Raw genomic sequence first — 14,496 nt, forward strand, 5'->3', positions numbered from 1 at the left:
AAAAAAAAAAAAAAAGAAAAAATCTCCAGCGCTGCTACTCAAAATGGCATACGGGGAAATGCGAGGGGGCCATATTTCTCCACAGAATATTTTGGAATATTTTTTTTTTTTTCCCCACCCCTGTTAATTGTACTTAACGGTGTTGTAAGAAGAAGTTAACAACACTGGGCCGCCCCGGTGGGCAGATTCCCCTGGTTGACATGTTCACCTTGTAAGGGAGAGGGATGAACGGGTCCCTATCCGCGATGGGAACGGAAGCCAACTTTGCAGCGTCGCATTTTGGCGGAAGGTACATCGCCGCTGGGTAACTTTTCCCACTCCGCGCGATCCCCAACTTGATAGCGTAAACGTAAACGCTTTTTTTTACATTTCCATAATCGTACAGTTAGGGTGCTTTTCCTTTTACAAAATAGGGGCAAAGGAAAAACGAAAAAAAAAAAAAAAAACTTACAAGCATGTGATGCTCTTTCACTGAGGGGTGTACAATAACGTTACATATCAATTGCACACGCCGGTTTAAAGACGGCCTAATTATTAACTGGCCGCTTTGTGAATGACGTGTGCCGGGGTGATCGGAATAAAAAAAAAAAAGAGAAAGCACAAGAGAGAGATAGGAAGCGAGATAGAGAGTGAGAGAGAGAGCGAGCGAGGAAGGACGGAATAAACCCGCGGAGGGCTCAAAACGGGGGACAAATCGCGGAAACGCGCTGGAGCTCCGCGCGCGCCAAAAAGGGCGCCCACGCAAGGGTGGACTTGTGGACTTTCCTCACGAGGGGAAAATCTGTCTCAGGGAAGTCCAATCAGCTGCGATGTGCTGCAAGTGTGGGGTGGCTTCCTGGGGGAGTGCCTATGAGCAGGTGGGGCTACCGTCTATCAAAAGCGCAATTGGTGTGGCGAAAAAACGCCAACTGCAGTAGTAGCCAGTCAGCCTAGTATAGCCAATCAGCGTAGCAGCCAACCCGCGTGGCAACCTCCTGCCCCCAAGCCTTCTTTCTTCCCGCGCTGGCCCCTAATCCACGAGCGCAACGAGCGCCTCCGTGCCGAGGGAGCAGGGCTTCCTGTACCCATTGATGTCCGTCTCCAAGCGAATGAACCCCTTCTCTCCCCACGAGACTCCCCACGAATTCTTCACAATGTAGTAGTAGCGCTTCTTCATCGTTTTCGTATCAAAATCGTAGGCATCTTCTGCTCCAAAACCCACAAGGATGACGGCATGGTTGGGCGCCTCACCACACTCCCCATCAAATATACCTCCCCGGTAAAAGGCAAAGTCATCACTTACAGCTATGCTGACACTTAAGGGTCCCAAAAACCTAATGGCCTCCTTAAACTTATCTTCAGGAATTTCCAAAAAGTTATTTATTTTGTACTTTTGCTCGCAAATGTCAAATTTGCACATTTCTGGGATGTCGGCCACGTAGGGGTAATCTTCGCTTGAACACAGTCCTCCCATTTCGATCATATCCTCAAAGGCAAGTGGGATGAAGCCTCCATAGCATCCTGTATTCTGCGTGGAGCAATCTACCATCTGTTGCTCACTTATGGAGACCAGCTGATTTTTCCTAATTGCATACTGCGATTCGACCACTCCCACAGTGCTGAAAGCCCAACAGGATCCACAATTCGCTTGGTCCTTCACTGGGGTGACTCCCTTGTGTAGTCTCCAATCATAGCTGGCATGGTCAAAGGTAGCATCCTTTGGTTTGTACTTGTCAATTACGTCTTCGTAGTTTGTAATTCTCTTCAGTTTGCCTCCAAATGTCTTAAAATCAAAACTTTTGAGCGTCAAATATTTCTTCTTAAACTCTCCAAAGGAGAGATCTCCAAATTGATTCATTCCCTTTCGGTACAGGACATTCTCCCTACTATTGTGTGCCTTTATCTTTTCCAAATTTTCCACAAACGCGAGGTACCTCTGTTGCATCTCCTCCTCCGTTTTGTACTTCCTTCCATATTCTTTTACAAACAGGTAGAAGGAATTCACAGATTCCAAATTGGTCATCAAAAATTTGGCATCCGCAAAGTTAATTTCGCTCTTTTTGCTAATTTTCAAATTTCCGAAGCGCTTCTTGTAGTGCTCCTCTCCCTTTTCGCTTCTCTCCTCAGTGGTGGTTAACTCTCCGGAGTGCTTCTCCTCCTGCGAGTTGCCATCCTTATCGTAGGATGCTACCAATTCGGTCAGCTTCGACACGATGAATTTCTTCCCACCGGGGCTCTTCAACAAAGTGGTAATAATGAAATCATCGCTGCTGCTCTCGTCAAGTGCGTTCCCGTACAGGGGGCCATCACTCTCCTTCCCCGTGCGGGTAAAGTAGAAAGCGGACCCTGCTAGGAGGCATATGGCCGACACGAACAGAACTACGAGGAGGCCCTTCCTTCCCTTTCCATTCGTTTGGCTGAACGAGTTCTGCACGAAGGCCTCCTTCTCCGATTTGCCCGACTCGTTCGAGGCGTATTCGATGTGATACTCCATCGTTGGCAAGAGGCGGAAGAAAAGGAAGAGAAAGAAGAAAAAGAAGAGGAAGATGAGGAAGAAAAAAAAAAAAAAATCACGCCGATTGATGCGAAGTCACGCAAAATGGTAACGCATATGTCCTGCCTCTTCGCAGTGTTGGAAAATTTCAGCCGCGCTAATAAGCTGCCCTCAAAGTTGAGCGGACAAGTGGCGGGGTTCCTCCAATGCGGGCTTGAGACCCCACGCTCGGGAGAACGTCCAGGGGGGAGGAAATTCCCGAGGTTCGCGAAACTCGGCGCTTGGGAAATTTGGCGCGCAGAGGGACGCGAGGAAGGAGAAGAGGGGAGAGGTTAAGCTGCTAAGCGGTTAAGCGGTTAAGGAGTGAAAATCATCGCGAAGATCATCGTAAAAATGAACGTTAAAGTTTAAAGTTGGGGTGAAAATGAAAATATAAATAAAATAAACGTAAAAATAAAAATAAACGTGAAAATAAAAATAAATTTAAAAATAAAAATAAACGAGCGTAAAATAAACGAGCGTAAAAACGCAAAAGCAAACGCGCGCGTGAAAATAAAAACAAGCAAGCAAACAAACAAACCGGTGCTGCGCATAACCAGCGCGAGGCAAAACTTGCTCTTTTGAAACGTGTAAAAGAAAGGGAAAAATTGCAAGTGGAAGCAGGAAGGCAATTCGCAGTCGGTGACTCCAAGTGGGTAATTCAAACCTGTGAAGTTCCGACCGCAAAATTAAAGAAAAAAAAAAATAATAAATAAATAAATAAATAAATAAATATATATATATATAAACATATACACGTGATGTATACATATGCATTTGTACAACCGGCTGGAGCTAAACAAGTGGGTCAGGATAACCGGCGCGTTGTTAACCCCGCCTTGCCGGGTGGAAGCTCCTGAGAGTGGCACTACACGCCGCAATGCGCGCAACGAAGTGGCGACCCTTAGAGCGGGGCTTTAAGTGGAAGGGCGCAAAAGGACCGTGTGCCTCTCTTCCCCCTCGGGGGTGGCAACCCTAAGCGCATATGCATGAGTGGTGGGGGAAATTAGCTCCGGAGCAAAAAAAAGTGGCCCGTTGGATATGTATACGCACATATTTTTCCTACCACTCATGCATGTAGGCACATTTGTTTTGTTTCACTTCACATGCATGCGCGTCAGGGAGGTCTCAAAAAGAGGAACGATTTTCCACCGCCCCGACACGCCGTCCTTTTTGACAACTTAAAAGCGAAAACCAACAGCTCATCATGCGAGGAAAAAAAAAAAAAAAAAAAGCTATACAACGGGTAGCGGGGCAGGATAGGAGGAACGGGGGAGATATGCAACTCTCCTTTAACAGCAGTGCGCACAGAGGAAAAAATTTAAAAAAAGAAAAAAGTAGAGAGAGAGGCGAAGAAAAAAAAAGGGCACATATACAGTGGGGCATCAAATCGGCGAACTGTTTTTTTTTTCTTTTTTTTCATCTTGCATGCATCTCCCTGCGATGTGATATTTTACATGCTGCTGAGTCATGCACCACTCTGCTGAAGCACATTCGAGCATAGCCCCGATGTTAAAAAAAAAAAAAAAAAAAAAAAAGAAATTCAATAGAAGATGTAAACCGCCAAAAAGTGACAGCCAATTTATGTACCACTTAACCATACCGCTTACACTGCAAGTGGGAAGAAAAAAAACTCGCGTAGGTCTTTTCTCGTCCGAGGTGACGTGTCATCGTTATGCCTCCTGCATCGTGGGGTGTGGACGAGGGGCTGTTTTCCCCAGAGGGTTGTGAAAAAGAGGGGTTTTGCCAACAAGCAGTGGGGGAGATCCGCTCAAATGGATCTTCAACAAATGCAACATCCGAAGCAACTGCACCAAGGGGGCTCTTCCCAATCTCTACAGAATTTTTTATTTACGAATGATAAGGTGCATGCTGCATTCGAAAGCTCCCCCGCGGCATGCGCAGAGGACACCATGCGGGCATTTCGTTGAAGAGGAAAAAAAAAAAGAAAAAAAAGATGTACAATTGAAGGGCACCCCGTTTCAAATCTTTCTTTCACATAACTTTGTGGAAGACGTCAACCAGTTGTGGCCCTTTTCCCTTTGTGGTGTGAATGCACCAGCAGAAAGGGGAACTCTACAGAAAGGCCACACCGCGCGAGGGTCGTCACATCGTACGTACGTATGTGCACGTGGTAGGCTATGCCACCTTGGGGAAGAGTGCACATGGTTAACATTTAAAGGAAGTCCCCCTTCTGGAGCAAAGCGCTGTTTTCACATCACCGGAAAGTGCAAAAAGAAAAAAAAAAAAAATTTAAGTATCCCTTTTGAGGTGATTACTCCACTATTTCGTGTTAAAAAAAAAATTACACTTCCTCAAGCCGCTCCTTTTTTTTGCACAACTCGAAGGGGCATCTTAAAGGAGAAGCAAAGGAGTGTAATTTTTTTTTTTTTTCCCTTTCCACCGCGCTTATTAAAATTCCCGTGCATCGCTCGAGAGAAGTGTACCCCCCTTGGCTGCTTCACCAGTGGGGTGCAAAGCAGCAGATGGGGTAACGCGTTCACCTCTCCGTCCGGCATACCTCCCCGCGCGTGTACAAACATATGCATAGGAAGATATGACTCCACACGCACACCTATGGGCCGCGCGATTGAATGTATGCAAAGTGGGAACCACTCCGCTACTGCGGAAGGCCCTCCATCTACGGCTGAAGCAGTGCTTGCATGTAAGTCCCCTATGTAGAGATAGGAAGAGCTCACTGTGCATTAGGCCAACTGGGAAAAATTCACTCCTGCTGAACCCGGGGACAAACGAGGCCTCCCTTGTTAGTGCGGGGACCCCCCAAGGGAACGAACAGGCCAGCTTTATGCAGTACGTTTTCAAGTGGGGAATAGGCAACAAGTTTCGCTCGGATCCGGAGAACAGGTTCGGCCCTGCGTAGAAGCGGCAAAAGGGGCAGCAAAAAGGGCGGTAAAAATGGCAGCAACCCCCCAGCAGATGCGCACACCCCTGCTGGACCGATGCGTTATTAAGAAATGGCAGGGTGCAGACCGCTCATCACCCCGTATGCTCCCCCCCCATTTAGGTTCCACCCTGTGCACCTAAGTCGCGCCAAAGAAGTGACCATCAGAAAGGACTACTTCGACGCAGTGAATGAAAATATAAAATACGAACCACTCAATGAGCAGTGGGAAGTGTTCTGGTTTGAAAATGACAAATTGAATGCGAAGCCTTTCCCCATTAAGAAGTACGGCATAGAATCAGCCAAGAGGGAGGCCATCAAATTTTACGAATCGTTAAAGGTGAGAAATGGGACAATTTTTTTTTTAAATGCCCCCCGATGTGTGTATTGTTTTGCACACGTGGGTCAATAGGACATCCTTTTTTTTTTTATTTTATTTTTTTTACTTTTTTTTTATTTTCCATTTTCTGCGCCTTGTGGACCCTCCCCCCCATTTGTGCATTCATTTCATTCACCCCGTTCAGCAAAACAATCGCATGAAGGACAGGCCCCACTACGAATCCGGCGTGGAAGGTAGGCGCAGCTCCGCTTCACCTTTCAAGGGGTCATCTCCTGACCATGCGTGTGCAACTACACATGAGGCTTATCTACCCATGGGTGCCCCTAACACATGTGCTTTACTCCCCTTATGATTACCTTCCCACGCGCAGGGGTCCACTACGATGTCGTAACCAACTGCTGGGTGGCATTCTACCGGCAGAGGAACTTCCCCGTGTGCAGGTCCTTTTCAGCGGAGTACCACGGGTTCGAAACGGCCAAGAAGATGGCCATAGAGAGGGTGAAGAAGTGCAGGGAGTGACGTATTAAAGAGGCTCCAATGACCAGCTGGCTCTTTCGTGCGAGGGGAAACGGGAACCATCTCAGAAACGCACTAAGAAAATATGTTGCATTCGGTGGAAACCATACTTCTGAATAGAGTTCATTTTGTTTTCCCATGCGCACGCTGAGTTTTTTTCCCCATCTTTTTAAACATGGAAAAGGGGACCTAACCAAATGGGCATGGAGATAATATATGGGGTGATTTAAAAAGACACAATAATAAGACCACCACTCTGCCCTTCCGCATGAAGTGCTGACCGTACAACTCCGTACGCATACCCTCGTTTGTAATTTATTTTGCCATTCGTTTTTTTTCCCCTTTTTACATTTTAATCGCTTCTTTAACTTCTCACTGTTTCGTCTTTCCCGCTATGCGTTTGTTATGTATCCCTTTAAAGTTATATTTTAAAAAAAAAGAAGAAGGGGGCACATCCCACAAAACGGCAATAACGCCTCATCTCATAGGCAAAAATCGCACACAGGCAGAACTCGCTAAATGCTGCGCATGCAGGGTGCACCTCATAACACACCCGATTTGGTGACCAGGACTCGTTTGACGGGAGCCCCCGAATCGGTGCCCACCGCTTCAATCTGAACCAACTTGTCTAACCCATCAATTACTTCCCCAAAGACAACGTGCCTTCCGTCCAGCCAAGGGGTCGGAATAAATAAAATAAAAAACTGACTTCCATTGGTATTCTTCCCTGCATTCGCCATGGACAGCATTCCCCGCTTAGTATGCTTTAACGTGAAATTTTCGTCCGGGAATTTCTCTCCATAAATGCTCAAACCACCCATTCCGTTGAAGTGCGTTATGTCGCCACCTTGTGCCATAAAATTCGGAATTATGCGATGAAAAATCGAATTCGTGTAGTTGAGCATTTTGCCATTCACTACTGTTCCTTTGCATATGCTGACGAAGTTTTCCACCGTCTTGGGGGCCACTTTTCCGTACAGCCCGAACGTTATCCTCCCGATCGGCTTGTTATTTATGCTTACGTCGAAGTAGGTCTGCGCAAAAAGGAAAGGAAAGGAAAAGAAAAAAAATATAAACGAGTGAGCCAAAAGAGCAGTGGTTAGCAAAAAAAAAAAAATATGAACGGGTCAGCCAAAAGAGCAGTGGTTAGCAAAAAAAAAAAAATATGAACGTGTCAGCCAAAAAAGCAGCGGTTAGCTAAAAATTGTGCAGGTAGGCTAAACAGTACAGTTGTTAAAAAAAAATATATGAACCGTTCAGGCAAAAGCGAAAAGCGCAGTGTGTGGCAAAAAAATACGAACGAGTCAACCAGAAGTGCGGTTGTCCAAAGGGCCCATTATGCTCCCACAGCATCACCTCCCCCGATCAAGTGTACCCAAACGGTAAAGGATAACGCCATTGAAGGGAAGCGTGCCACTATTATCACCCCCCCACTTTGCTCTTACCTTGTGAGTGATTTCATGGTTCTCCGCCTTAATGCAACTCCTTTGCAGCAAAACGAATATGGCCAAAACGGTCGCGAACTAACAAAGGGAGGTAAAAAGCGCATTTTGAGGTAAACACAAGTAGGCACAAATGAGTACGCACTCTTTGCTCATTTTTACTCTTCTTTTTGGCTTACCAGTTTGTTCATTTTGGAGGATGCTTGTTTTTACTTTATGTGAAGAAATGACTATATGGCCATATTACTAGGTAACTGGCTGATGGCTGACTCGCTGTATGGTAACTACTTACGATGCATGGATATTTTACTAAAGCTAATTCTCCCAATTTATCAAAAAGGCAAAAAAAAAAAATTTCAACCTCTTGCATTACGTGTATATTTTTTTTTTACCTTTTTTAAGGGGCACACATGTGCGCTTCCTCACATTGCGCAATTTTAGAAAGCCTTGTTCACGCCACGAACCGGTGAAGGGGCAAATGCTGCGAATGGCGGTTCACTTCTAAGGTGGCTCATACATTGGGGGGTACGCTAACAAAATATATGTGCTATGTGTGCCACTTTTTTTTTTTTTTTTTTTTTTCTTTCAGAGGGGTACACCTCTTCATCGCGTTTTAAGTGACACATTTGAAGCTCCCCTTCGAAGATCAAATTTAGCCCCAAATGTAAACCCCCCCATTTAGGCATTCCATTTGTTGTTCATGCTACGGTTTGAAGTTACGAAAACGGTTCAAACGTGTGCGTCCCTGTGTGCATGTACACGTATGCAAAGTGCCGCACCGTTCGCTACGCTTCTTCTGGGCGCGCTGTTGCAAGGGGGGGAAGAACAAAAGGAAGGAGTTCACTTCTTAGTGGTGTGGTATGTATCCTACTCGCCAACGGGGGAGGAAGTCCTCCATGAGGAACAACATTGTGAAGAATTTTAAAAGAAAAAAAAAAGTTGCTTAAAGAGGAAAATGTAATTTTTGAAAAAAAAAAAAAAAAAAAAAAAAAACTTATATGCACACATACGTCCAACCGTGCAGGTGCCAACACGTACGATCGAGGAACACCAATTCGGGAGAAGCAACATCGCTAATTGAAAATGCTGGGTGGTGGGCTGCCTTCCCGTTTAACCTCTTTTCTCTTTCGGAGTGAGAACTTCCGACACTTAAAAGGTGGCAACCACTTCAAACTGCGCATGGGAAACACGTCTTGCTCGTTAAAGGGGGTTTTCTGTGCCGAGTGAATTTACACGTTGACTGCTCACCCTGTTCGCTTTACCCCCGCGGAAGATCCCCCGCAGCTTCCGCTTCAACCTCTCCTTGAACAACCACACCTTGTTGTACCCCCTGGAGCTCTCCACGTCACAGGGCGTTCTTTCTTCAGATGCAAAGGACTTTTGCAAAGCGGTGGCCAATTTAAAGTCTTCCTGTTCGATTAACCTTAACTGTTCTCGAAGGTTTTTATTTAGCTGAAGCTCCAACTGCATAGCCAACTCTGCGTCTGTTCTCACTTGGTCTGTCATCATCTCATGGTACAGCTGCTCCTCCTTATGTAAGGCTTGCGCAAGATGGCAATTTTCCACACTTGTCTGTCTCTCTTCTTGTAGTGTATCTTGCAGGAGTAGCGGCGAGGTCATCGTGGAGAGGCTTCTTTCACTTGGTATGTCTACCAGTTTGCCTTTCACTTCTGCGCCATGTTCCCCATTGGGGAGTTCCCCTCCGCTGGGTATGTTGGTGCCCTCTGCTGTTGCTTCTTCACCCTGGGGGGTGCACACTGGAGGGGTCCCCTCGCCAACTCGGTTCGGCTCATCCCTCTCATCAGCGCTTGTTTCGCAATCTTCTGAGAATTGGTTCCGTTCCTTTGGCTCCTCGTTTTTTGTTGGCTCCTTTCGCTCCTTTCGCCCCTTTATCATTTCTGTGGAGGGCGCAGTTCCTTCATTGTTTGGTTCCCCCGCGCAGGTAAAATTTTTCATGGTGAAAACTGTTCGCCCTGGGCTACCTCTCGCCGGTGTGCACGTGACCCATATGTCCGTTCCGCGCGTTGGAGGGGCTGCCTCTAAGGGGATAAACTTTCACGGCGTGTGTGTGAATTGCACAAATGGAGGCGGAGAACTCGGCGTAAATTCCACTTAAAAGTGTTCGAAACAAAATGAGCTGTGCCCAACCCAGTAAGGTGTGTTAAACAAATGCGAGCCCCGATTGGTTAGTCCCTTGGGTGTTTCCCAAGTGGGGATACCACTTTAATTTTTTTTGCAAGAAAATGCTTCGCCATGGCGAACTTGGGCCTTTCCTCTTTTCTGCAGTGTCACCTGAGTAACTTCTTTTCTTTTTCAAGTGTTTCACTCCAGTGTGTGCCCTTTCTGTTTCATGCCATTTCGTTCGCTCGTTCGTTCGTTCGCTTATTTTTTTTTTTTTTTTTTTTGGTCTGGGGGGCGGGCCGCTTATCGCTCAACCGCCACATTTGTGTCGCTCCCACTCGCCCCCTTTCACCCCTTCCACACAACGAAGGGGGATTCGCACAGATGAGGAATGCGCAACTGCGAATTTGTTTCTCCCCCAGAATCGCGTCATCGTATGCCCCCAATTCGGTGCGCGCCGCGCGGGGGATAATTCCTGGCGGTGAATTGCAGCCCCATTAACAACGCGGACAAAAAAAAAAAAAAAAAGCTACAATGGAGGAAAGGACAGGAAAAAAAAAAAAAAAAAAAAAAAAATTGTTCTCACGTGATTAGTCCAAATACACACACATTTGTGTAACCCACTTGTGAGAAAACTCGGAAAAAAGAAAAAGTCATTTTTTATTTACTACAAGAGTGAGAATTCCGCGATGCATACTGAGTAAAGGCATGCTGCAACACATGCATGTTTTTTTTTTTTTTTTTTTTTTTTTTTCCACTTGAGAGGGGCGGCGAAACCGCTCCCGTTTTTTGCCAAACGGTTGATTTGCGTCCGTGGGAAGTTGCTATAATTTTGCTTTGCATTGCTTTGCTTTATTTTGCTATATTTGCTATATCTGCTACATTTTGTTTTCCTTCGTCCCATTTTTTGCCTTTCCCCCTTGTTCATTTTTTTTCCTTCCCACATTCGCGTTTCCCGCTCTGCATTTCCCCGGAGAGACTTCACCATCACTGGGAAGAAATCCAACAAAAAGAAATCCAGAGGAAGCGAAGCGAAAAAATCGACTGGGTGGCACGCATGTAGACGTTTCCGCACAATTTTTTCAAACCATGCCACGTATGCCCCTATGCATGCAGTTGCGCGCGCTCGCAGGGTGACCCATCATTGCACGTACGTTTTGAGGGGCCAACGCTGGACGAAGAGCGCATTCTGACTCAACGGGGAAAAAAAAAAAAAAAAAAAAAAAAAGAGGAGCAACTCCGACAGGCACATACATAGAGCGATAACAGAACGATAGTAGCGCGACGGACCAATGCGCACACTTGCACGTGCCGAACTAGCCACACTGAGAAGGTGAAAGGAACGCCTTGCGAAATGTCTGCTTTGAGCCCTGCGCTATATTTCTGCACGGGAGCATTTACCTCTACCGCGGCAGGTTACGCCATTCACATTTTTCTTCCTCTGCTGCCCCCTCTTCGCAGTTCTGTACCCCTCCCCCCCCCGTTTTCTTTTTTTGGAACCCTAAAAGACCGTCCACATGAATAATTTTCTGTCCTTCCTTTTCGTGACATTTCTGAGCGCCTTCATTTATGCATGCTACCTGTGTGAGTGCGCCATTCGCAGAGCCACTCGAAGCACATGTGCTTCCTCCAGTGTAGAAGCGCGTAGAGAAGCGCGCACACAAACACTCTCCCAAACGCTCTCTCAAAAGCGCATGGAAGAACCACAAACGATGGAGCACACCTTGCGATTCACCCCCCCCCTCCTATTGCAGACTGTCTCCAAAATGAGTACCTAAACAGCTACGGCCGCACCGTGCGCATAATCCTGGGAGCACTCAGCGCCCCCTTATTTGTCTGCTACTATTGGTCCTTTTTAAAGTGCTCCTTCAACAACCCAGGATATGTGGACACTACATGGGAAGGTGAGATGAGAGTGCCACCTGATTTGAGAAGTTGCCATTGAGTTTTTTTTACGCCTGGTGAGCAGCTGCTACACATGGAGGGCAGCTTCTACACATGATGACGCACTCCCCATGGAGAGCATTTTTTTTTTTCCCCCCTCAGCAAACGCAGAAGAAAACAACATCCAAATTGAAAAGAGAAAAATTAGGAACTACACGCCGAACAAATACACCATCTGCGACAAGTGCGACTTCCTCGTGAGGCCAGAGAGGGCCCACCACTGCCGGGTAAGTCGCTCGCCGTGGCCCAGCAAAAGGGTGCTACGCGGCAAGGTGTGCTGCAGCCATGATGGAGGAGCGCTACAACGTTTGCTCCTATGTATACTCCAACTGTACGCCCGATGGCACACCAGATAGCACACCTGATGGCACACCTAACCGCTTCCCCCCTCTAACCAGTCCTGCAAAAGATGCGTGCTGAAGATGGACCACCACTGCCCATGGATTGGCACCTGCGTGGGCGAGAGGAACCTCAAGTTCTTTTTCCTCTTCTTGTCATATGGGCTGCTAACAACGGTGTACATTGCCGTGACGATTAGCCCCAAGTTTGTTCTGGCCCTACACGAAAGCGAAAGTAACAAGGTAATCCGGTGAGAGGGGCCATCCGGGAGACGCTATTTGGGTGCACTTCCCACGAAGCATTCGCCGGTGCGTTAGGCTGGCCACTTTGTGTAGGTCCCCACTCGGCCATCCGTACATGTAGAGCGGTTCACCCGTTCGATCGTTCGTTCAACTGCTCGATCGATCGATCGATTGCTTATTTCCCCCCCCGACGCAGGCCTCCGAAACGCTGCACCATGGCGCCCTGCTGATCAGTAAAAGGAAAAGGAAAAATGATCCCCCCAGTGGGTTGAAAATGCGCTCGTGCTGTGGACGCTGAGCTCACGTGCTTCGCGTAGACTTGCGTGCTTATAAGCTCACCCTCGTGCGTATGTCTCAATCGAAGAAAGAATAACAACCCACCCCTCGTCACTCCTCCGTAGCCGTCTGTGCTTCCCTGACCATGATGATAGCCCTAGTCTTCGTAACAAAGAAAGAAAAAGAAGTGCTCCGAAGTTTGCAGAGACTCCTTCCAGGGGTTAAGCAGTTCACTGCAAGGGATCATCAGCATGCCCATTTTACACACGTGCCGCTTCTTTCATCTTTTCTCCCCCGCAGATGAACTGCCAGTACGTCTATTTCATTTCCCGTAACATCACCATAATAGAGTCGTCGTACACGGATAAGGTGAGCATAGGGAAAGCAGTTGACTCCACACTGGGTGGGGCGTCACCCGTCGTTCTGCTCCATGCGGTGGGTTAACTTGGTCCTTTTGCGAAGGTTGCAAATTTTATGCCAATTTTTTTATTCCGGCTTTCCCCTACAGAACCCCTATGACCTGGGCACGTACAATAACTGGAAAATGGTAGGCACAATTTTGAAGGCGGCCAAGAGAGCCCCACCAATGAAGTGAAAAAAAAAAAAAAAAAAAAAGGATAAAGAGAGTACTCATCATATGCCCGCACACCTCACAACGTACAGGTGTTTGGCGAATTCAAGTGGAAGTGGTTCTTCCCCCTCACCCCCGAAAATCTCTACCCTAACAGTAGGCTTCCCCAAATGGATTTCAAAAATGAAATTGGGAAATGTTCCCTCGTAGAGTGGTCTACCATTTAATCACGTATACAGGTTTACACAGAAATGTTGGTACACCTTTTTTTTTTTTTTTTTTTTTTTTCCCCTCGCAGAAGACTACCTGTACCCGCTCAACGACATATACCTCAACATCAACAACGTCGACATGGATGATTCATTTTTAGCTAGCCATAACGAAAGTTTGAAAGAGGAAAACGTTTGATTTGTGCGTCCTCGGAGAATGCAAATCATTTTTGCCTCAGTGGATAGTTCTGCTCATGGGCGCGTTTGCTCCATATGTGCATACCTACTGATGTGTGCATGCCTACCGATGTGTACACCCGTTTGTGTCATGGCATAGCCGCCATTTCGACCTTTTCCACAGCGCGCAGGGCCCCCCTGCAAGTTTTTCGCGCCCCCCCTGTTTGTTCCTTCAGCGGTTCTTCAATTCGCATGATTATTCCCTTTGTGCGCTTTGTTGGAAGTTTCCCGTTTTTCCCTCCATTTGTGATTTTTTTTCGCAACAAAGGTACAATTTATTAATGAGGCAGAGTTATGCGTGACGAGCAGCGCCGGACTGTGTTGCTTGGTCTACATGTAAGCATAACGGCGCACGCTCATTTGGAAGGTGCGGAAAGATCACCCCCTTCTACCCCCGTTTGTGCCTTTTTTTTGTTTTTATTTTTTTTGTTTACCCCATTTGGACACCATTTCGTTACAATTTTGATGCCATTTTGATGCCATTTTGATGCCATTTTTTTCGTGCTCCACGCTGCGCCGCGTCAAAAGCGATCCGAGTGGAAACCCCCCCCATAATGTGTAACATTCTTCTTATTCAAACGTAATTCAAAAATGTCATTATAAACACAACTGAGCAAAAAAAAGAAAAACTACAAAATGAATTATTAGCAAAGAACAAAAAAAAACCAAAAGTCTAAGTGATACTCTCCCACTTTGTGCAAACAAATTCTACGCTGCTTCTATGCTCACGTGGCGTAATCGCTTTCGCAGAGGGGACCAAGTTGTGAAGTGAGCACTTTGCCAAATTGTGGGTAGGAAATCTTAAAAACTAAAACAAGGTGGAAAAAAAAAAAAAAAAAAAAGAT

The 14,496-nt window shown here is 46.6% G+C and overlaps 4 protein-coding genes across 4 annotated transcripts, besides 5 other annotated features; 2 read left to right on the forward strand and 2 right to left on the reverse strand.

Annotated features, from left to right (window-relative positions):
- Positions 1 to 334: 334 nt before the first annotated feature.
- PVX_091415 (falcipain-like protein) lies at positions 335 to 2,473 on the reverse strand (the record flags this gene model as incomplete). Its single annotated transcript, XM_001615224.1, has 1 exon — positions 335 to 2,473. The coding sequence occupies one exon, from the start codon at positions 2,471 to 2,473 to the stop codon at positions 1,010 to 1,012; it is 1,464 nt and encodes a 487-aa protein (XP_001615274.1). The 3' UTR covers positions 335 to 1,009.
- Positions 927 to 1,042: a microsatellite.
- Positions 1,929 to 1,956: a microsatellite.
- Positions 2,474 to 2,879: 406 nt separating the features above from the next.
- Positions 2,880 to 2,916: a microsatellite.
- A 1,523-nt stretch (positions 2,917 to 4,439) lies between these two features.
- Positions 4,440 to 4,488: a microsatellite.
- An 830-nt stretch (positions 4,489 to 5,318) lies between these two features.
- On the forward strand, positions 5,319 to 6,273 carry PVX_091420 (hypothetical protein, conserved; the record flags this gene model as incomplete). The annotated part of the gene is made up of 4 exons (XM_001615225.1): positions 5,319 to 5,377; positions 5,538 to 5,754; positions 5,939 to 5,987; positions 6,125 to 6,273. 4 exons carry the CDS (start codon positions 5,319 to 5,321, stop codon positions 6,271 to 6,273), a joined length of 474 nt encoding a protein of 157 aa, XP_001615275.1.
- Positions 6,274 to 6,616: 343 nt separating this feature from the next.
- On the reverse strand, positions 6,617 to 8,046 carry PVX_091425 (cyclophilin, putative). Its single transcript, XM_001615226.1, has 3 exons — positions 7,892 to 8,046; positions 7,716 to 7,793; positions 6,617 to 7,304 (listed from the first exon to the last, which is right to left on the reverse strand). Exons 1-3 carry the CDS (start codon positions 7,901 to 7,903, stop codon positions 6,813 to 6,815), a joined length of 582 nt encoding a protein of 193 aa, XP_001615276.1. The 5' UTR covers positions 7,904 to 8,046; the 3' UTR covers positions 6,617 to 6,812.
- A 2,958-nt stretch (positions 8,047 to 11,004) lies between these two features.
- Positions 11,005 to 11,062: a microsatellite.
- Positions 11,063 to 11,350: 288 nt separating this feature from the next.
- On the forward strand, positions 11,351 to 13,613 carry PVX_091430 (hypothetical protein, conserved; the record flags this gene model as incomplete). The annotated part of the gene is made up of 9 exons (XM_001615227.1): positions 11,351 to 11,417; positions 11,588 to 11,737; positions 11,880 to 12,004; positions 12,176 to 12,358; positions 12,555 to 12,591; positions 12,760 to 12,800; positions 12,935 to 13,003; positions 13,298 to 13,361; positions 13,507 to 13,613. 9 exons carry the CDS (start codon positions 11,351 to 11,353, stop codon positions 13,611 to 13,613), a joined length of 843 nt encoding a protein of 280 aa, XP_001615277.1.
- Positions 13,614 to 14,496: the final 883 nt, after the last annotated feature.

The sequence above is a fragment of the Plasmodium vivax genome, chromosome 9 (assembly GCF_000002415.2).
Source record: "Plasmodium vivax chromosome 9, whole genome shotgun sequence".
Lineage (NCBI taxonomy): Eukaryota > Apicomplexa > Aconoidasida > Haemosporida > Plasmodiidae > Plasmodium > Plasmodium vivax.